At 31.5% G+C, this 25,140-nt stretch overlaps 2 protein-coding genes across 3 annotated transcripts in view; both read left to right on the top strand.

Moving 5' to 3' along the window:
* The window catches only part of LOC113392926 (leucine-rich melanocyte differentiation-associated protein-like), a 267,313-nt gene that overhangs the window by 122,001 nt on the left and 120,172 nt on the right, over positions 1–25,140 (top strand). The window lies entirely within an intron of this gene.
* LOC113395982 (neuropeptide CCHamide-1) overlaps positions 1–25,140 on the top strand; it is a 41,238-nt gene that overhangs the window by 6,100 nt on the left and 9,998 nt on the right. Inside the window, exons 2-3 of one of the 2 annotated variants that reach the window (XM_026633741.2) lie at positions 12,374–12,480; positions 22,959–23,036. In XM_026633741.2, coding sequence (XP_026489526.2) covers positions 12,390–12,480; positions 22,959–23,036 — 169 coding nt within the window. In that variant the 5' untranslated portion in view covers positions 12,374–12,389. The remainder of the gene's footprint in view (positions 1–12,373; positions 12,481–22,958; positions 23,037–25,140) is intronic. The other variant, XM_026633742.2, reaches the window with a different exon arrangement.

The raw sequence follows: 25,140 nt of genomic DNA, 5'->3' as shown, positions 1-25,140 counted from the left end.
ACCCAGGACCTCACCTTGTGGCCTAATATCTAGCCCCTAGATCCATATAAGTTTTACATAAAAAATTCTAACTTTTTATTGGTCTGTCTAGGGATTTGAGCCCAGGCATTAGATACCTGCAGTCCTATAAGCATATAGGGCTAGTTAACTAACCACTATGCCAACATAACATATTATATGTATTATATAGATAGTATGATGTCAGCGTGTATTGTTCAGCATTCAGAGGCGCTCGTAATCGACTGCTAGCCGTTTTATCTTTATGATGTATGCTTTAAGAGATAACGCGTTTCTAAACACAGCAGTCATTCACGAAGACAGTTATATTTCACCGGTTCATAAATTCCGTTTGAAAAGATACTCCGTAAGTGCGACATTTTTTGCCATAATTTAGTAAACATTTTTCGCTAAAGCAAAATAAAATGCTTCAACTGTCGAAATATCCTCAAATCTAACGACCGAAGTCGGTAAATTCGTATCTAATAATTATTATTCACAATATTATCAAAAAAAAAAAACAAAACAATACACTTTTGTACTAGATTGTACACAAAATTTCTTTAAAAAATTTTAGATTAATTTGCCTTCACTCAATTTAAATATAAACTAAACCTGATTTAATGAAACTTAGCACCAATACATTGGCCAGTGTAACAAATTAAATTTCGAACTCGTTGAAGTTGATCTTTGAAAAGGAACATATTCTTTTTCATAGATCGTTAACCTTGGTTCAGAATTAATAACAAAAAGGACTGCCTATTAATTTGTTATATATGCATAAATATATACTTGTATAAAAATATATAATTTATTTACATAATGTCAAAACGATACATATATTTTTGTCTTGTATTCACGCGAAAGAAAGTAAATATAGTATGTAGAGACATTTAGTAATCATTTTCTAAATTATAGTACGGAACCGAATCGTTATGTAAAATGTATTATGTGAATAAAATTACAATATATCTAACATTGTAATTTTATTCATATAATCATTACGTTACCAGTCATTGCATAAAAGGAATAGAAAAAAAAAAAGATAAAAATACGCATTATCTTTTCATAAATCTCACGAGATGTCTGTTGATGGCAAAAGACATGCAAATCCATTGTTCAGATAAATGCAGCCTTCATACTGTCTGAGGCAAAAAATGTGTCCGCTTATAGCTGAAAGAACATCTCTTTTACATACTATACATGCGCTTATTTTAGTTTAAAAAGTAAAAAATACAATAATAAAACATATAGCCATTGAAATTAAGAAAAGCTTAAGCGTCAAAATTGTACTTTTGGGCAAGGAGGGTCAAATTCAAGTTAGTAAACCTCATTTTCTAAAATCATCCGTTCAATTGACGATATACATTTCCCACAATGAGACTAGTATCGTTAAAAATTATTCCACTGGTAGTTTGTTCCACTGGTAGACTACCTTTCCTTAGACAGATAATATTTTGGAGCTATACCATCTATTGTGGGAAAAGTGCAATTTTGAGCTAATTCCACCACTTAAAATTATGGTCATAGTATAATAAATTCTCTAAATCATATTCAGGTTTTCAAAGGATGTTGCTATTATAAATACCTATAAAAAGTTTTTTTTTTAATGTTTTAAGAGTATGGCTAATGATTTCTGAATTACTGTTGCTCTGTACTGTTATTTTAGCATTTACAATATTACTAGTAAAGGGGCAGATTACTGAAATAAGCCGTGAAAAAGTGAGTCTACGCGAGGGCTCAGTAAGGCGACTCGTACGAGAACACAGCTCGGCTTGAAACGTTGATAATTTTTTCAATTATATTGGCATAGTTAAAATGCCAACTATCTAGTTCTACGCTCGATCTTTCCCTGATACTTACTTACTAATACTCAGAACATCCGCGCAATTTTCTAGGCTCCAAAATTTTGCGCCTTGACCAGAAGTTCTTTAGGATATTATATGAATATACATCATACGTAGATATAGACTTTAACTTAAAATGAAGGCAATTACTTACTTTATATATACTTCATTTTTCTTAGTCTTCAAATTATACATAAATTTTAATTCGCACTAATTTAATGTCATTTCTCCATACGTATTCTAAAAACGTTGTAGAAATAAATCTCAAATGTAAATCAAAATGAAGTACCATTTAAATATTTAGAACTAAAATTAGCACGCATTTAGCTTTGTTATAACTCTTGAATTTCAATGAAGTTGTAACGGACGTTGAGATGTAGGTAATCTAATAACTTCGAGTTAGCATATGATAGACTAAAATCAGACCCAGTGAAAATCGAATTACGTAGATGCGTTATTTAGATGCGTGTATTGTTTACATGTTGTGACTATTATTATAGGCAATATAGGTTAATTTTTATATTTTACCATATTCCGAGCCGAGTGGCCCAGTGCAGTTAGAACGCGTGCATCTTAACCGATGATTCGGGCTCAAACCCAGGCAAGCACCACTGAATTTTCATGTGCTTAATTTGTGTTTATAATTCATCTCGTGCTCGGCGGTGAAGGAAAACATCGTGAGGAAACCTGCATGTGTCTAACTTTAACGAAATTCTGCCACATGTGCATTCCACCAACCCGCATTAGAGCAGCGTGGTGGAATATGCTCCAAACCTTCTCCTCCAAGGGAGAGGAGGCCTTAGCCCAGCAGTGGGAAATTTACAGGCTGTTAATGTAAATCTGCTGTGCATTTTCAGTTTGTTTTAACAGAATAGATCAGATTATGTCGTACTAGTTTGCGCCCAGAACTTCGCTTTTGCAGGGTTGGTGATCAGGTATAGGCATAAAAAATAGCCTATGTGTTTCCTAGACACAACAAACAGACAGACAGAATTACTTTCGCATTTATAATATTACTATGGATTTTAAGTAAAGTTTGCGTATTTAAACACAAGCTCTACAAGCTCATTGTAATTTTCACTTCATGTAATATTACAAAAACATAAAGTGTTATTTATATCAAGGGCCCCAATAAGTACTGGATATCAAGAATCATATATGCCCCGGAAAAGTCACTTAATTTAAATAGTTTATTATTAATTATGTTTCTCAAATTAGAGTACATTGTCATATCCTCAGGTGCATATCTCATATGTTAATCTGTTCCGGTAATCAAAGAGAGCATTTAATAATATGCGCTTCAATCGCACGCGGAGAATTATCATATTTGATATTACGTCTCAGATTACAATATCGTGGATTATATTACCTAATTTAAAAGTCACATATTTTGAAATTATTATTATAAATTAACACGTATGACTGTCGCTTTAGGGCCATTTTAGAATAGGAAAGCTGTTTTTGGTGATGATTTTTATTGATTGATTTTTATTTAGTATTTACACTACTTTTTGTATATAAATTATTAGTAGGTACTTATTAATAACAAAATTAATACCAAAAGGTTTTTGTTAAACTATTCTATTTTCCTACGTTTACGGGGTATAATTGTCTTTTTTGTGATACGTTCTATATTATCTTGTACCTCTGAAATGTTCGAATGAATTGCCCATTCAGTGTCAGGATTTTTTTTACGCGTTTTCTGTTTATACTTAATTTGGCCAAGTCGGGGCGGTATAACGTGCGCAGACGGTTGTACTCTACAATAGAGCTCTCTTGTGCCTTGAATTGACTTGGACCTAAATTGATAAGATGTACTCCATCTAAGGTTTTAACTCTAGAGAGGCCAACGTAAGCCTGCTCTTTAGTAAATATAGAGAAGCCTATGTCTAGAAGAGCACTGTCAAGGCGAAGGCCTTGTGATTTGTGGATAGTAGTAGAATATGCTAAGCAAATAGAGAATTGTTTCCTTTGAACCTATACATTACTTAATATCTGAAACTTGGTTTTGACTTCTAGTTCGCAAATTAAATTATGTTTAAATTGAATTGTTATTTTACATGCGCTATTGCTGTTGTCGACGTCCCAATGTACCTTCTCTATTTTTTCATTGGACCCATTCACCAGTCCTATGCTGACATCAGCTTGCTTGCTCGATACTGTTCTTCCAAGTTATAAGGATCCCCGTTTGTAGCGCTAGAGTACATACTTAAATCATCCCAGTTACGATATACATACTCTACTACAGTCTCACGAAACTTATTTTTTTGTTGTATACTAGTAGGTATAATCAAACAAAGAATATGCAATCGAATATACTAGGCAGCTTCCATCGGAAGGCATTGGAATAATTCTTATGAGCGCGTTTACCACTCGCTCGGACACGTCCGCGTCAAGGTTTTATCGCAGCGCTCGTATCCCGCTAATCCGGCGTCGCGTCGCGCGTCGTGTACCGAAATGCCTACTATTATTATTTTTTAAAGTATAATGATTTTGAACCATTGATGTGCGCTAGATGCCAGTTAATAACGTAATAAATACGAAAGTCGACTATACTCATAAGTACTAAAACGAAAATATTTGGATTTAAAAAAATTAAGGGTGGTATTCAACTCGTTATATATTCACGTGAAGACCTTAAAATCCACATTAAGACCGGCTGTCATAAGTTTTGATTGCTGGTTCTTACATCATTTTTTTTTACAGTTATTATAGGACCTAAGTATATAAGTGTTCCTAATAGATCCAATAAAATGAAAAATTATTATAAAATGATAAAAATTTACCAGTTTCAGATTTTTTTCCTTTGTATTGGCCTAATTATCTACCTGCATGCCAAATTTGAACTTTCTACGTCACCTGGAAGTAGGTTATAGTTTTGATCTATAGGTCAGTCAGTGATAAAAGTGACGATTTTTAGACGTTAATATCTAAATAATGGTTTGAGATGCGTTTATTAAATTTAGATCAAATGTGTATCTCGCGAGTGTCAATATATGAGCCAAATTTGACACGTTTATGTCAAATAGTTTTTGAGTTATGATGAGGTCAAAAATGGCTCCAAATGGTTCGTGTAATATTACACACGGTGCTGCTCGCCAGTTCTGTTACTTGAACTTGGCTGACACGCTACCGCGTGTTTAGATTTTGATTTTGACATAAATGGATTACTAAAAAGCATGATACTAGTAATTATTTCCTGATCTTGGGTAGTATGCTTACAGATAGATTTTACTATATATGTTAAAATATGTTTTTATTAAGAACTAAAATAACTATATGAATATATAAATATAAAAATAGTTCTATTAATTTGGAAAATTATTCGTGATCCTTTGTTGCCCGAGGGCGTCTCGATCTTTAAATTCTCCAGTCACTTAAACATGCTGACCAAAGATCATAAGTGTAACATTGCCAATTATGTCGTGACCACTAGCAGCCCTATTGAATATTTGTTAACAGAAAACCCAAATAAATTCAATTGGCTCCACCGGACCTAGAGATTTGAAACCCAACAGTCAGTAGACCATCAAATTGTAATACTTTATTGTATGTCCTGCATCACATAAAATAACTTATCGTCATATTATTACTCAGAAGAATTAATATAGTAGAAAACAATTCCCTTAAACTTCATAATGTCATTACTTACATTTAATCAAAACAAAGTATACAATTTCAATGAATAAATTATAAGTTCCTTGTTTATGTGCGTGTATAACAATAGCAACCCACACAGATGTAAAATACGACGTTGAACTATTCGTTTTATTACTCAGTCGTATTTATTACTAGAGTTTGAAAGTAGGAATAAGAGTTTAGATTGAAATAAAACAAAAACTTGACAGTTTATTTTATTGTATAAAAGTATTTTTAATCTGTCTCATCTTTAATTTCTCCTCGGACTATTATTGTTAATGTAATTAATTGTCTAATTGCATGGCTGAAAGACTGCTTATCCAAAAGTAGATTTTAGTCGATTTATTTTTAATTCAAAAGTTCTATGTACATTAAATTATGTATATTCGTTAAGTACGCACAGTTTGTCTAATCATTTAAATAATAATAACCATATTTGTCTCATAACGGATCAATTTGATGAAGTTGAGGACTGCGAAATGATGTCCCCCTCTCCTAAATATAAATTTATCGAATTATATAATGTACTTACCCATATAATCTATTTATCAAACAAACTTTTATTATTTTTTAAACAAATGTATTATATACTGTATATGATATTAGATCTATGATTTACGTATTTCATCTCGGTGGAATGTAGCCTATTCCGCACTGGAAAAATCGAAAGATCTTCAGAAATAATTCTCCAATCGAAAGAGCTGATCTTTGGTATATTCAACTCGTCAATATATTTGAAATAAAATATATCGCCAAAACCATAGCAATTGCAATCTGTGACATTATTATTAAAGTGATGTCACCGTTGCCTTAATTGGACTTTGATAATATTATTACCGGTGAAATATTCCCGTATCGTACTATAAAGGTCATATGCATAGTATACCCACCAGTAATAATAACGATCCACATCCAACGGGTCCCACTAGACTCCAACTAACACAGACAAATATTATTTCCTAGTATCAATCTGTTAATTATTTGTATAAATAATTCTATCCAAGCGAAAAATCTAGCGAAAAATATTTAATACCACTTGAAGACTTATCTGAATTTAAGTGTGTATCACCAAATTCGGTTTAACCATTTAAAAAAAAAAAAAAATGTCAGTGTGGGCCACGTCTTCCAAGAAGACGACAAGGTCGAAGTCCAGCGAAGATCTGCTGATGTTCAGTAAAAATATAAAATAACGCCACAATTTATAAAAATAAAATGTAAAAAAAGGCACGGGCAACTGTGAGCCCGTGGATGTTGTAAAGTAAATAAATTATAAAAAAAAAACCATTTTTGCAAATAATCGAACATTTATGGTAAATACATAAGCTTCGAAAGCATAAACTTCTTCTTAGGTGGTTAACAAAGTCACAATATTAGTTTTCTTAAGCTTTTAGGTTTCGCTAAAGGCTATCTTTGTAATATAATTACTTATTCAATTCTCCAACAACAATACTAAGTATAATTGTGTTCCGGATTGAAGGGGGAATGAGATAGTGTACTAACATAACATCTTAGTTCCCAAGGTTGGAAATGCATTGGCGTTATGCGGGATGATTAATATTTCTCACCAGTGTCAATAGATAGACATCTAATACCGTTTACATCAAGTTTAGGTTTAGTTAACCAGTTTAAAATTACAAAAAAACATATATATATATATATATATATATATGTATATATGTGTGTGGTATAATGTATATATTCGATGCATGCAATTTTCTTTACGATGTTGTCCAAAAAAATCAAAATCAAAATATACTTTATATAAAATAGCTTTTAAAAGCACTTTTGAATAGTCATTTAACAAACGAGAACGAGATTCACGAGAAGAACCTTCGTAGTCAAACGTGAGATGATCTATAAAAGCAAATGAAGCAAATGAAAATTCACTGATCGGTTCAGTCAGAAAGATCTGAATCTTCCGTTAAGACCTTCATGTTCTAACTACGGGGTCAAACAACAATTCGTATTCGTTACTATAAAGAACTAATTCATAAATTAAACAATTTATGAATTAGTTCTAATTATTTGTTCATGGATTAAATGTATTCAAATGTTGGAACAATTTCGCGTTCTAGTTACTTTATTTGACGAGTTTGTTTAAAGGCTAAATTATAAACTGCATTTGCTCAAAATATTATATTTTATGTTAATTGTATGTGAATATGTATTCACGAATTCAATATTTTCATCACAACACATATACATAAACGAATTATATATATACAGGAATTTTGAAGAATCAAATCAAGAAGAAGAAAATTTATATACATACGTGTTATAAAAGTCGAGATTCTAAAATCGTCTTTATTAAGACTTAATCTGAACAAAGTGTATTGAAATAAAATAAAAATTAATTATTAGCGAACAAAACAAAACCACACAAAGTCCTCCCGTCGTACGGGTAGCAAATATCAGTTATAATTTAACACTTTAAACGTTTGCTCCGATGATATTTCACCCCCACATCCTATACTTTAACTAAAACTAAATAATAACAATCATTTATATAAATTACAGTAAAATATCATAGTAAATATATTGTTATGTACATACCAATAAAAATTAATCGTATTTGTAACAGATGTATATTTAATAGGTATACAGAAAGTGTGAATCAATCAATTAAAAAAGGTGTGTGTACTTTTCCGAGCGTTAGAAGTTCTACTTCTTCGACGTAACTAAAAATAGTTTTTAATTGCATGGAAATAGTTAATAATAATACTTATTATTGAGCCGATATTGCGCAGTAGTTACAAGAGGCGAGATGGGTTACAATTCGTGCATCATAACCGACGGTTGCGGGTTTAATCCCAGACAAATACTACTGAATTACCTTGTGTTTATAATTCATCTCGTACTCGGCGGTGAAGGAAAACATCGCAAGGAAACCTGAATGTGTATAATTTCAACGAAATCTATCACACCGCATTGGAGCAGCTTGGTGGAATTAGCTCCAAGTCTTCTCCTCAAAAAGAAAGAAGACCTTCGCCTAACAGGGACATGTAGATACTGTTACGTTATTTTACTTATTAATAATAAAATTATTGTCATTATTATGATGAGGTGTAAAGTTGTATATTTCGAGCGACTTGACACTGTAATTAGCGGCATAACGAGCAAATGTTATCATGTAGTTTTCAAGTCACCCTGTGCGCGCGCATCATAAAAATTCAATTCATCTATTCATAGCACAGCAAAAGATATATAACTTCAAAATATCACCCAAATAGATATATCCAATGGTAAATTAACTCCATTGTCATCTTATGGTATTCGTTATGTATTAAACTATGAAATTGTTAACCCAATTGGTCCTTACAATGAAAAGTATAAAAAATATTGAATAAAAAATAAAAACCAGGTTTATGTTTACAAGTAAACTAAAATTTTAAAAATAATATTTTTTATATTAAAAACTTTAAAAGGGCAATTTATAAAATTATTGTTGTTTAAGTATTTATTATAACTACAGTTTTTGAAGATACGGTGTGAGTCTCAGCTTAGAAAGCAACTTAGATGTAAAAACATATTTCATTTATAAAAAAAAAGTACCTGTGTCCTTTTAGCAGTAAGCGTAATGTCAGTCTTTTGAATTCTCATTGGTGATGTTCTCAATGTATATGGGAGGGGTTGACCATTTTGTTCTTCCAACTACCTACTAAATAATTTAAAAAAAGAATCGATAAAGTTTTGCTGTAGCGCTCAAAAGCGCTCAAAAGCGCTTGGTCCGATAATTTATGTAAGCCCAAGTTATCACAATATTTATCTCGAATAAAACAGGGATTACCTGTTCAATAAATTCTCAGTAGCCGCCCAAAGTTTCGAAGTTGACGTAGCCGTATAATCCCATACCGCGGAAAGTACGTAAGCTTACATCTGAAGTCTCTCCGGTCATGTCGGAGCGCAGTCCTATCGGGCTATGGGAGAGGGGGTATAAAGAATGAACGTAAACTAGTGTACCGTGGCTATTCGACGTTGATGACGTCACAAATCATCTACATCATATTTGAAAAATATTACAACGTAATCTTATAATTAAAGCCAAGATAGACTTTGAAACTTTATTAACGGATTATACAAATAAACAACCCTGTAATATGTATCAGTACCCTTTCTAGAATAAGTATGTGAGTATGTCGTTCAAACCGATTTGGTCTATCTCAAGAAAGAAAGAAAAGTTTATTAAGGACACGGTACAATTATAAAAGTATAAAAAAGTAAAAACCTAACAAATAAAATTAAAAATAAACAAAGTATATACTACTTAATCTACAAAAAAAAAAAAACAACAAAAAGGAAAAAAAAGTATATAAAAATTGATGATATAGAGATGATAGTACTCGGGTCCTAAATAGGTGTACCATTCAGATTCCAAGTTGGGTTCCAAAAACCCAACGCTGATTTACAATGGAACCCTATGCAGCTATGACGGGTTGTGACAATCGATGTTAATATTTAATATAAATACTCAAACATAAAACAAGAGAGACCGGCCAACAGCAGGATAAATTATAGCACCCAAGTGTGTGTGCAAACTCAGCTGTACTAATTTTTCTCTAATTCTCATAATAAATCGGGCTTCAAATCCGACACGACTTGAGCTGAGCTGTTGGACAAACGGTTTTACTTGCTTTCCAAGGTACGAGAGGGTAGGTATACACTTCCAACTTCCAACTCCGGGCTATTACTAGGATTTTTTCCGTAGAAAAACCTAATAATTTATCTATATTTCTCTCACATCTGCACTTACCCGTTTACTTTCTAAGTTTCTATCAGAAAGACTGCCTTTGCACACCATAAATAAATAAATATAAATAAATATTGGAGAATATCACATACACTACTCTGATCACAACGTAAGTAGCACCCAGACCCAAGACAACATAGAAAACTAATGAACTTTTTCTACATCGAATCGGCCGGGAATAGAACCCGGGACGTCGGAGTGGGGTACCCATGAAAACCGGTGTCCACGCTACTCCACAACAGAGGTCGTCAAACATATATAAAGTAATAACATATACCCATTTGTTATATGTTATTTTTTTTTGTATCTCTTATGTTCACTCATATGTAGTGCAATAAAGTATTTAAATGAATAAATACAAAACTTTTTAGAGGCCCGACCTGGCTCTGTATATATGAATAGATATGTATTATTGCTATCTAAGTAGTAGCACTAGCTAACCGTCCCAGCTTCACATGGTGATAATAAGGGTCAACGCTCTACATAAAATGTCTATTCTTATTTATTTATTTATATATGGTTTTTTTTCCTTATATCTATCCTACTGTTGCTATTATATTGCAACAGCAACATGCGTAGAATTATACAGTCTGTAGTTAAACCTAGTTATTTTTTCCGCTAGCAGACAGTAGTGATTAGAAATGTGTTTAATCGACTTATAACCAATTAATCCGTGATTAAATATGTCAATATATTATACAATCAACTAGTCCGCGTGTTGACACCTGCCCCAGCCATTGTAGTTTCGTCCGCCATGTTTTTAGTAGACTCACTAGTTACTGGGAGAGTATATACGTATGTCCATATGTTGTGGTCAGGTATATGTTACTGAACCGCCCCATAAGTTCTGTAATAAACGTTAAAGGTTACGAGAATTTTAAAACATTATTATGATTAAAATTAAGCCTCCTTATAATATAATTGTTGAAATTCGTTTATTTATTGTTTTAATATAACTTCAGCTAAAATATCAAACTGATAGCAAATAATTGTTTTTAAGAGATGTTTATTCAATAACATCAGATCCGATGAGCCATTTTCACTTAATAACGAATGAAATTCTAATTGGATGGCCTTTATTGTAAAGATTTACTAAACTTCAAACTTCCAGACTATTGTTTACATATACATATTGTTTAGATATACTAAATGAACATATTTTTAATATTAAATTTTAATATCTAATTATAATAGACACCACCCACTCATCTTATATTCGAACCGAGGTGGCCCAGTGGTTAGAACGCGTGCATCTTAACCGATGATTTCGGGTTCAAACCCAGGCAGGCACCACTGAATTTTCATGTGCTTAATTTGTGTTTATAATTCATCTCGTGCTCGGCGGTGAAGGAAAACATCGTGAGGAAACGTGCATGTGTCTAATTTCAACGAAATTCTGCCACATGTGTATTCCACCAACCCGCATTGGAGCAGCGTGGTGGAATATACTCCATATCTTCTCCTCAAAGGGAGAGGAGGCCTTAGCCCAGCAGTGGGAAATTTACAGGCTGTTTATGTATGTTATGTTAATTGTAATAAAATGCTATAAATAAAATTGTAAAATTGATAGTCTTAACGAATATAGATAGAAATTATCTTAGTAAGAACTCTTCAGAATACATTTTAGAAATTTTAAAAATAAAAATGAATAAATTTTTTAATAAATAAATTTTGTATTTGGAACAACAGACGGATTGAGAACGTATAAAAAATATCTACCAATAATACTTAATCATGTACGCGATACCATATAAAAAAAAATCTATTAATTACACGTATGAAACTAATCTAAATAAAATTATACTACATTTTAACCGCCACCCTTCGCCGAACTTAAAAAAAAATCATGTGATTCAACGTTAGTTGGTCCCTAATAAGTTAAATAGAATTCACGTGATTGATGCGCAAAGAAAAAAAATATTATATATGGATACGGCATATTTAATTTAAATATAATAAAGAGTGATTGAGCCAGTGTAATTACAGGCTTAAGAGCTATAACATCTAATTGGTCGGCGATATAACTTATCCACACATGGCCGATTTTCCCCTATGCCTTAATAAGATAAATTAAACAAGTATATTCATATGGAATCTTTTGATTACCTATTTCCGTTTTTTAATCGGTTATGTTTGTTCACAGAAAGAAGAAATTCAAGATGATAAGCCAAGGTGTGTCGAAGTCCAGCGCAACAGTAAGAGCGATTTTGGTGCTTTTCGTAATCGTTTGCCTCGTTAATTGTGCAACAGGTAAGAACATTATTATCTCAGTAAGACGTGATTAGAAATATACTATACATTTTGTTTATGGTTAACTAGAATCTAAACGAGCAACAATAGGGTGCAGTTTGTCTATTATCAAAAGCAATGTTACCAACATTAAAAAAAAAAAAAAAAACGGTTATTAAAACAATCGAACCAAATAAATACTAGAGGTTTTCACTAGTAGACATTAATATGTTTCACTACTCACTCCTGGCTTTATTATCAGATCAGCTGTATGGTACAAAATTACTACATAATCATCCGAATTACATATTGACTGAGTTTAAAATCGATACAACATATAGAGTAGATTAAAATCGATTCTGTTGATTTATTTACTAACTGACTTTGTTGATGTTGAACAAGAGCAGCTTTGAAATGTAAAAATTCAAATCTTAAATAAAAAAAAACTCTAATAAGATTATTGGTGATTGGGCTTTGTGTCCGTCTGGATAGACACCACCCACTCATCTCATATTCAACAGCCAGGCAGTGATATTTAGTATTGTTGTGATGCGGTTTGAAGGATGAGTGAGCCAGTGTAACTACAGTCCCCAGTCAGTTCCCAAGGTTGGTGGCGCATTGGTTATGTAAGAAATGGCTAAAGTTTCAAACGTCATCAACGTCTATGAGCAGTGGTGCTCACTTACCATCAGGTGGCCTATTTTCCCGTCCTCAAACCGACACCATAAATAATATTTATAAATAAATAAATAAATAAATATTGGACAACATCACGTACATTACTCTGATCCCAATGTAAGTAGCTAAAGCACTTATGTTATGGAAAATCAGAAGTAACGACGGTACCACAAACATCCAGACCCAAGACAACATAGAAAACTAATGAACTTTTTCTACATCGACACGTCCGAGAATCGAACTCGAGACCTCGGAGTGGCGTACCCATGAAAACTGGTGTATACGCTACTCGACCCCTGAGGTCATCAAATTAAATTAAAAAACATATTTAGGTTTGCTAGCGATTTTTACATTATGATACAAAGTCTTAATATTGAGTAAATTAATGTATTACCGTATTAAATATAACACAACATGCACTTTACTTAGTGGCTTTCTGCAGCCCGTCCGATTAAGGTACCACCCACTCATCGCATATTCTAACGCCAAACAGCAATAAGTATCCTTTTGATCCGATGTAAAGGGTGAGAAAGCCACTCTTACCGCAGGCGCAAGGGACTTGGAAATAATAACAATAATATTAAAAGCAAAAAATAATACGAGTTTACAAAAGTAATTAGCAATAAATACTACAAAATAATAAAAAAAAAGTATAATATGTTGCTTACAAATGACGCATATATATCATAACAATATTATACGAGCCCTTAATGCTTCTATTAAAGTGACTCAATATATATGCACGCCTGGGAATATTAAACTCATTTACTTATACAAAAATGTTCACACGAGCGCACAGTGTACGAGGTAGGATAAATTATTATTATTCCTCGTACATAAGTTCTTAAGCATTTCTTTTGCTAACTTAAATAAAACCATTTACAATCAACCTTTGCAAATATGTATATTGTCAAATGTTTAACTGAAAGCGTATTAATGTAAATATTGCCACGAACCGAGGAAGACAATTTAGTATTTGTACGTAATTTTTTTTTTTTTTGAAAATCTTGATTATTTACCTGAAACGATTTATTAGTAAAAATTATACGTTCTAGCTAATTTCAGTTTTGACTCAACGATAGAATATTAAAATAAATTCCATATGATTCACTACAACCTTTTCTCAATTGAGAATTAGATTTTTAGTTTAAATAATTAAATTTGGAATATCTCGAAAACTCATTATCTTTTTTTAATACTTTTTTTGTTTTTCGCTTCCCAACATTATTTTTAATTTTCAGTCACGTCCCTATCATTTTTATTGATGTTTAACAAACATACATATATCTTATCCAGTGTCTTGGCTACATCTGTGTAAAATGTAACTACGAGTAACAAGCAGTGACTTAATTGTGATAAGGTAACATAAAAACAACTTACTGTATAATTTATAATATTATGTTAATATCAAAAAGTTTTAAATAAAATAAATACCCGCACGCTTCGTTATCACAATATCTCACCGACGCTTTATGTCTGACGTTATTTAATATTATCGCCTCTCAGACGCCTTGTTTTATATACATGGCGTAATTCATAACTAACTATATACTAATAAACTAACCCCCATATATGTAAATTTGTTATCTTTACTAAATTATAACGCTTAGACTTGCTTTCTGGTTTCCATTAAACATATTTAATTTCTTATCAAATTAACCGAGACTAATCTGAAAGAGATCTATTTTTCTCTGGTTGTCTATATGCAAGATATGTTATAGAACAAATGTGTACCTCTTCCTCTTACCCTTACCCTCATAGCCTGATAGGTCGGGCCAAAGAGGTCAGGCTCAGAGGCAGGCTCCTTACTGAATTACCAAATTTTTATTAAATTTTTTTTTTAACCCAGGTTTTCCATCGAAACCAACAAATCAGTATTTATATCATATAATATTTGAAAGTATGACGTGTTACATACAGATTTTAGTCGAACAAATGTTCCCCCTTAAAATAAATTTAACACAGAAAGTTGAAAAATGGAAATTTGTTATTTAATAGATTTGCTTGAATAGGATTAAAATCTGTTTACAGTTTAAACGATTTGCCAGTTGATCAAATTAAATTAAGCTTCCGTGAGTATGTCTTAAGTACTGCATGTAGTGTAAAAAATCATATAATATCACATAACGTTAAATGGATGTCTGTTTACCTTTTGATTAAAAGCCCTGGCGCCACTAACTAATGGGTAACTCTTTCAATACAATAGCCTTATCTAATATTCCCACGTAAATTCCACTAAATATCGATAAAGTAATATTAACCATTCCTTAGATCGCCAATGCGCCACCGGCCTTGGGAACTAAGATGTTATGTCACTCGAGCCTGTAGTGACATTGGCTCACTCACCCTTCAAACCGAAACACAACAATAGTAATATTACTGTTTGGCGGTAGAATATCTGACGACTGGGTGTTACCTACCCAAACGGGCTAGCACAAAGCCCCACCAAATAAAACATAAATTCAACAAAAAGTCCGTAAACCTCAGGTTTGAACATCGAACATTGTTATTTTTTTTTTCAATTGTATATTTTTTGCGCCAGTTACTTTATATAATGCTTCTTATTTACTCATGTCGCGAAGTTTTACTAAACTACCCATCACAGATTCCACCTCCACGCAATAATACTAAGTACTACTCTGTGTTATGTTGAAGAGTAAGCCAGTGTAACCACACGTACAAGGAATACAACATCTTACGAGTATATCCCAAGATTGGTGGTGCATTGGTGATCACCATCTACCATCAAGTGGCCGATTTACCAGACTGTCTGATTGTCCTTCTGACTGAAATTTCAAAATAAAATTGTAATATTTTTATAATAATATAAATATTTTCTGAGTTCAATATTTCTCGTTAATAATATCGGTATATTATTTTTCCTTAAGAAATTGTATGACTTCATTCTCTTCGATAACAAATGGATTAGACTAATATCCATTAGGTTTTTTATTCGTATATAGACATTGTATTAAAACAATTTCGTACTATATAAAATATGACATTAAAAAAACAATTTAAGTAAGAGCAACTATAATTAAATATTTTAAATATAGAATAACATTAGGCCAGTAGTTTTTTTTTCTGTATAGGATAGTTATTTTAAGTTTCGTTGGTCTAGTGGCTAATATGAGGTAGCAGATCTTGATGTCCTAGGTTCAAAGCCCAGATCAGGCCGATAGTAAGTTATCGGGTTTTTCTATCGAGAAATTCTCCATAACCCAAAAACTGTTTTAGCAATTATTCTTATATCAAGATCATAATGTCGCCCTGAAGGTTTTCGGCCACGGCTTCTAATTTCAAAATAGACTGGCCAACTGCACAGCACATATTAATGCACAGCGCGTAGGATCATTAACTTTGCTTGCTTTCCTTGGGAATGAAATGATCGCCTCCAGGCTGTTTCAAATAACTAAAATATAATAATTATTGTACATGCAAAATGAAAAAAAAAAAAAAAATATCCCGCTGAGTTTCTTTCGCCGGTTCTTCTCAGGTCCGAGGTGCTAAATTCCGAACCGGTGGTAGATTTTTGACAATCAATAAGCAAGTGTAAACACTTCTATATTGAATAAAGATTTTTGATTTGATTTGATTTGATTTCCTAGACACGGGAGTGTTGACACTTCCGAGTTCCAGACTATGGACTGTTACTCTGATTTTTTCGACAGAAAAACTCAATAACTTTTTACCGGCTTACCTGAGGTATAAACCTAATACCTCGAGGTCCGCGTTCTTATATTTTAGTCACTAGACCAAAGAGGTTGTTAAAACATTTACTTTACTTTAACTATTATCGTAGTTGTCCGCTCAAAAGTAACATCTTCGATGAGGATCTTTCCCCTGGGCCTCACTAACTTATTTGACGTGATTTAATTTATATTGTTAACAAAGAACAAAACACACGTACCAAATTATTCCATAATGTTATAAGTTTTGACAGCGCAAATATTTTATTATTGTTGGGGAAATTAGTTAGGAATTTTTGTAACTAGCTTAAATGATTTGATCGCAGGTTTTACTACGTGTCAATTTTATTTATTTGTTTTATTGTTTTCGCTCTATGGAATATTTATTATTTGCAACAATGTTGATTTATGTATAGCTAGTTTTAGGGGGGAAAGGCGTTAGAGGAAAAAATGTTCCCTATGTTGTATTCCATACTATAATCTCTGTGCGATATTTCATTTAGATCCGTTTATCAAACATCCATCCATCCTTTCAAACTTTAAATAAATACTTAGGCATACATATATATATTAATATATGTTGTGTTGGAATCAAATATGATTTTATTATTAACGTGTTTCTGATTATAATTTGACCAGTTTGATAATAAACAAGAATATAGATGTTGTTACTTTAATAAAACTCTATTTTAAGTTAGGTCAGAAGATAAATTTGTACATTTAATACTGAGTTAAGTTTAATATTTTTATAGTACCAGAGCGTGTCTATTTTTAATGAATACGTAGCTGTTATTATTATGTTCTTATATATTAAATTTAAGTAAATAATAAATATTTTAGGTTAGTTGTGCCTTTGTTGTGCGTTCTCGATACAAGTTTCCGTAGTAACGTATCGCGTAAAGGATTTAAATTTCATAAATTAAATTCGAAAATTAAAAGTCTACTTGAATAAAAAGTTTTATTTTTGATGGTAAGTAACTATAGACATTGGCGCCATATTCGCGTATGAAATTCTAATCATTTCTTATAACATTGCACCACCAACATTGGAAACTAAAATGTTATGTCTCTCGTTCCTGTAGTTATACTGGCTTAAACTTATTTAAACCAGAACACAACAATATAAAGTATTACTGTTTGACGTTAGAATATCTGATGAGAGTACATACCTAAATTTTTATTATTATATAATTTCATAATTTATAATCCATTCGTATCAGCTCTTTATATATATGTATTATTTTATGTTTATATACAGTTTTAGTGAAAGAAAATAGTAATAAAGTCATAAATTATATGTGTTTACCATTCATATTGAACCATGCGTTTAATATACGTCGTTAATATGACAAATATTTACTGAAAAGTTATTAGGTCACATAAACTCTTGTGACATTTTCGAATTACGTTGACCAGATTACTAAGTGATGGACCAAACTTGGTAGACTTACCCTATATACTGCTGCATAGATCATATAGTGTATAGATCTATTCACTTACAAAAGTGCACCTCTCCCCTTCAAATGATAATAATTATATAATCTTATTTGTTTTTTTTTGCTGTCCTTACTCTTATGATAAGTACTCGTCTCACGCACACTAAGATATATTGTAAGCACAAGCGTCACTCACACTAATGCACTTTGATTATTTAACGTGGAACGGCGCGCGTTCTTGTGTGAACAATATTATATAGCTCATGAAAATGTAGATCATTATAACAAACCAACCCCCAAATCTTCTCCCTAACCGGAGTCTTTTGACCAGAAGGAGTACATTCACAGGTTCTTACTAATAAAGTATATAAATAATCATACAGAATAAGAAAAACGTTTATAAATAATATTTTAAACGTTAGCCATAAAAATGTTATCCATAAAATACATCTTGCAATTACATCCAAAAAAATAAAAATGCTATCGTTTTGAAGGAAATTGGTAAACTAAGAAATTGAATATAAAATTAAATAAATTGTTAAATAACTTAGAATATCTTTAATAATAATATATATATATACATATATTGTTATTGTTATCACAGTATTATATAAACAACGAAATATAGTATACGCGCCCCTCCAGGTATAGTGGAGGGGGTCATGACGTTTATAGAAAACCAACTTATTATTACTATTACAGCAACAATGTTAACGAAACGATGAAAAACAAACCTACCAACGAATGCTAGGAAATAGAATGAAAAAAAAAGTGGAAAAAATTTTATTCAATTATTATATGCATTTAAACTTCGAGTCATGTTTATTAATTAGTTTTTATTAATTAACTAAGGTCGTGGACTTCTCGGTAAAGTTGTTGTTAAAGAAGTGACGTGTGTGTTGAGGTAGGTCTAAACACGATATGCACAGAGTACCGTAGCTACTAATTGTATTCGTGCTATTTTTTTTTTAATTTAATTCGATCGTAGGGTTACCAACTGATGTTGTGACACACCTTTATACATCAGCTTCTAGAGAAAAAGTTAGTTTATCATAAAAAAAAACACGGTCAACAACAGATAGATTAATACAAATAAATAAAATGAAATAACTCTTTTTTAAACTGTTTGTTTTTTTTTTTCACCAGTTTGAAATGTTGAATCTGTTAGAATCTAGAAAAACCAAGACTGTCGTACTTTATATTAAGTGTCATACATTATTAAATGTATATGACTTCAATATCTTTATGTTTTTAGGATTGGACTAATCATTTTAATATCCATAAATATATATTTATTATTGAATGTATCAAATACCTTCTGAAATGATATCCCTAACCTTAGTTTAGTTTAGTACTAGTATGTAGTCTTTTACGTAGTATTTAGCAAATATTATAAATGCGAAAATAACTCTGTCTGTCTGTTGCTCTTCAACGACCAAACAGCTGAACGGACATTGAAAAAATTTCTAATGAAAAAAGCTTAAACTCTAAGATAAATATACTTTTTTGTATGCTTAACATCTGACAATTAACTTCTAACAGGCGAGTGAACCCGCGGGCAACAACTAGTTATTTACAAAACAACAATTCAATAAAATTAATTAATTAATTCTAGTGGGCCAGCGCGATTTTAATTGCAACTTTTAATTGCAAAGGCAGGTTTTTATTTTTACCTTTACTATTTAAAGTGAAATGCAACTATATCTAACATTTGAAAATGTAAAAATTGTATATGTCATCGAGTTTATGTATTATGCGTTATGCATACATACATGACTGTAAGATATCGTTAAAAAAATATGGACTGGTATTTCTGAAAGTAATAAAATATATAGTTTCAGTATGTGTTCGAGCCAAATAAAACCTCCTTGCTGTGTACAAAATTAATTACGGCGAGACGTCATTTTTGAAAAAGAGAAGATTGCGCTTGGAGACTTGGACGTCAAATAATAATATAAATTATTTACATAAAATATTATGTTAATTTGATTAAATTCGTTATTCAAGAGCAAAATACTCTTCTCATTCTCCATCTTCAATTATTGGCTCGATCAGTATGATTTCGTAGGAAGGTCGTAAGTACTATAGTTTATTCGTTTAATTTTCATATATACACTTATATACAGAGTTTTAAAATGATCTTTTTTGACACACAGCTCTGCCTTCTAAATTTGTAGTTTTTTTTTTTTCAATTTTAATCATTTCTTACGTAACCAAAACGCCACTAACCCTAGGAACTAAGATGTTATGTTGCATATGTATACAGTCACACTGTCTCTTTAACCCTTCAAACCGGAATATAACAATACTAAGTATAACTGCTTGGCAGTAGAATAATAGTCGGTGGTATCTACCAAGACGGGCTTGCATAAAGGCCTACCACCTTTTTTTATCGCTGGAAAAACGCGTTACGCGTTTCCTCTTCGTGGAAGTGGGGGGGGGGGGTATGTGGGACTCGCCAGTGTCCAAGATGTGACCCCGGTACACTGGAATACCCACTAAAACCAGCGTCTAAACTAAAACTCTCCGTCTCATCGGCGGGCACCACGGGATGGCATTCGCATGCTACCGTGACGCAAAGCCCTACCACCTAGTAAATAACCTAAATTTTCTATCTAGATAAAGTTTTTTTGGAATCCAAACGAGTTATGCAAACCATTTAATAATATTATTAACAAAAACATTACTGGAATACAATATACTCTAATATTATAACTTTTATACAGTAGAATCTCGATTATCCGAATTAAGTGGAACCGAGACAAGTTCGGATAATCGAAACGGAAAATCTGAAACCTTTTCACATAAAAACAGTACAATCTATTAAAAATTGATATAAATATTTAAATATAAAACGTTGTAATATTAAATCATCTAAAGAAAGTCATATGAAATTTTTATACTATTTTTTTATAAAATCGTCAATTCTTAATTGAGGAACGGCTACAACGCTCCAGCGTTCGGATAATTATGCGTTCGGATAAACTGTCAGCGTTCGGATAATTGAGAACTCGTATACTCGAGGTTCTACTGTATATAAAAATTCTATTCAACAAATAAAATGTCCACAAATACGAGGTGAACGATCCCACGTTTCAAATACAATTTGTATCATCGTAAACAAGTGATGGTTATTACACTTCCCATGTAATCGGCTTGAAAATAATTCGAGAAGGCAATTTTCCCAATACAAGCTCAATAAGCATTTAAAACGACATTAAACTGCAGGACGCCGATCTTTATTTGTTAAAAGGGTAACAGTATTGTCCTTATCACAATTGAACTTTATAAATATACTCTCTATTTTTAAATATTATCTTTAATATTTCAACTTCATTCTGGCCTTATAGAAGTCTCTTTGAATTAATTATTTTTTAACAAACTCTACCTTAAACATATTATTTACCAGCAGCAACAATATCGACACAGCTGGGGCTAATAAAATAATATTATATAAATATAATTTATACCATTTAGCACTCGCGAATAATGTAGCTCTACCAATGAGAAAAAAAAATTTAGAATCGGATCTTTAATTCGGGAAATTACCATCTACATACAAAAAAACAAATTTTACCTGTTTGTAACATCAGTATAGAATATAGCCTACAAATACTAGATCGGATCAGAGAATGAAACGATCTGGTCTTACTGTGAAGATATTAATGTCGATTATCGCTTCATCGGAGTATCAGAGTATTGAAAAAGAGAATATTTGTGATCACACATGTGTACTAAATAATCTGTGGAGTTTTCTAGTCTCAGTCAAAAATAGGTATCATGGTCGTTCACTACAATGCAAGGCGATAATAAGCGATAAGTTTAACGATATTATGACGTAACGAAAATTATGAATTGTATATTCATGGATAGATCTTAAAGTGTGCAAATAAAAGTTTGACCATTAGGAATGGCTTATACAATATTTGTAATTATAATATAAATTATTGTATTAGGATGGTACAATAATAATACTTTAATTAATTATGCGTTAAGCAAGGATCAAAACCACTTATGCCATCGCTAAAAAAAATACGTAGTTTTTAAATGAATTAATTTAACATTATTAGTCTATAGATACATTTTTGTCACATAATAATTCATTTCAATAAAAAAAAAATGTTTGTGTGTTGGTTACGTTACGTATACGTTCCTAAACTTTTTATCAGTTCGTGGTGAAAGTTTTTTTTGAGTTGTATTATTATTTGAAAATATAATATAGCGTAAAGTGACGGCGACATTTGATAATAGCGTTAACCTTTGAACATGTTCATTAATGAACAAATTCAATATTAACACAATTTACACGGATTTATATAATCCTTGGTGGATTAGAGTCGGCATTACCGTCACAATACTGAGCATATTAAACAATAGACCATTTTAGTATAATCCCTTCATATTTCGATGTAATCAATATTTTATTACACAAATAAAATAAACAAAAAATTCGTATTTGAATATAATAAATTGATATCAGAAATTAATGCTCCTAATTTCAATAAAAAAATAAACTTACACAGACCTACATAAAAAACATACCTCCCATAATATTATACCTCGAGCAATTTCCCTCAAAACGTTTAAAAATAGCATATAAACTATTATGTGAAATGATTTAAAAAAAGAACATATTCGATTTAGCGAATTTCCCGCCAAATTTAAAACATTAATTATTAATCTATCTAATCCACAGAGCAGAGAATTAACAGTAGAGGTAGCAAGGCATCGAATCTTATTCAGAAAGTCAACGGGTGGCGCAGCCAACGCGGAGGTATGGCTTCATACTGTTCAACACGTGGCTCAAACTTGCTTGTAGATAACACTATGTAGTTATTGATAATTATCGATTACATTGTAAGCTTATATAACCACTTATAGTTAGTAACTGCACATTTGATGTTAACTTGAGCCGGGTGGCGCAGTGGGTAGAACAACAATGCCGTTTCAATCCAAGCAAGCATCTAACTCCATCTCATTCACCACCGTCGGAAAGAAAATTCGTCGGATTAAATTGCAATACAGACGTATACAAAACTTGCGTTAAAACAGTCTCATGGAATAAAACTTAAAAGGGCGCTCAAACAAAAGTTACCTTTAATTATTAGTCGGCAACAAATGTTGTAAACATTTAATTATAGTTATCACAAGTGTAAATAAAAAAGCAGGCTCATCAAATATTCTACCGCAGAGGAACTTAGTGCTGCTGTTACTAATAGATAACGAAGTAATTTAATGTTAATTTCTCACTAATTATAGATATATTATTACAGAGAAAATAATTGTTTGACTTTTTGAGCCATGTGGAGCAGTACGATGAACAAAAAGCATGCGCTTTGCTGTAAATAAGATTCAATGCACTGTAGAAAATAAATCACACTTTATCGTTACCTCTGTTGAAAAATACTCTGCACTTGTAGTTAACGGCTTAACAAGGTAGTCAAATAGAAATTATCATTTTATAAAAAGCACCCGGCCATTTATTACTGTGCATGTATGCATTATAATTGTTATGTTTTCCATTGAAACAGTTTAGCCTTGTTGAATTGTTTCGCGGAAAATTTTACATTATTTATTAATTCAAGTGCATTGTCAAGGCTGTTAATTTTATACATTTAATTAATTTTTAAAAAGTCGTTTTTTTTTCCTAAATTGTTTTTAAAATAAATTTCGATTTTATGTTCTTATTTTGAAAATATTTAAAGAAACTAATTTATTTAAGTAATTTTTTGACGAATAAATCGCTATATACCGATATCCACATATTTTTTATTTATTTATACTCGTAACAAAAGTGCCATTTATTCTTAGCCTTTTGTATTCGAAACATATTTAGATATTTGTTTAGATAATTTGAGGATATATTGAAACGATTACCTTCGACCGATTTCACATAAAAACTTAATGCTATCAATGTTATTGGAAAATATAATTGACATTTATGAGTTTAAAAAAAAATCCTGTGGAGTTTCTTTCAGATATACTTCTCAGGTCTGCATTATCCCTTAAAACCAATAGTCATTTTTTACAATAAACAAGCGAGTAACGCTTCAAGTGTAACCCATTCCGACTTCGTGCGGGTGAAATAAGGATCCCGTGCTTTTAAACCAATGTTATACAAACATTTGTCAACAGCTAACATACTTACATCACATATTACCCCCAAACCGTTACTACTAACACTACGTAGTGTTATGTTCCAATTTGAGTGAACAAGTACATTGGGTACTGGCACAAGTGACGTAACATCTTAGTTCCCAATGTTGGGCGAACATTGGCAATTCAAGGAATGGTTTATATCTCTTACAGCATCAATGTCTATAGGGGATAAGAACTTCGTGAGAATTGCGACGAACTTCAAATACCTTTGACGCTAAATGATTTTTAATTATTTTTTCATTTTTAATAATAGCCGATAAGTGTTGTTTTCGATTGACACTAACTCATTTATTAAGGAAAGTGCAGTCGAGCACTGACATGCAATCTAAACATTAATATCTTAAGTGACGGCTCGTTAGAAACTATTTATTTAATGTTTTTTTTTTTCGATAAGGAGTCAAAAAGTTTTTATATAATTGTTTGCTATAATTTAAACATCTAATAACCTTATTAATTTTTTTTTGAACGTCTTAAACTCTTGTTATTTTTAAATGATATAAAACTATAAAATAAAATATACTTTATTCGAGAAGGCTTTTACAAGCACTGAATAGTCATTTTACAGAACTGTATTAAAAGTAAAGCTACCACTAAATAACACTAACCTAGATTATACCAGATTATAATATAATACCTAGATTATAATAGATATATAGGCAAGACTCTCAGTAGTTACTCTTTTCCAACATTTGAAGTACATTATTTATATACATATCATT

Source organism: Vanessa tameamea, chromosome 12, assembly GCF_037043105.1.
Source record: "Vanessa tameamea isolate UH-Manoa-2023 chromosome 12, ilVanTame1 primary haplotype, whole genome shotgun sequence".
In the NCBI taxonomy this organism is placed as follows: Eukaryota; Metazoa; Arthropoda; class Insecta; order Lepidoptera; family Nymphalidae; genus Vanessa; species Vanessa tameamea.
The sequence above is the reverse complement of the archived record's forward strand: the minus strand, read 5'-3'. Positions and strand labels throughout refer to the sequence as shown.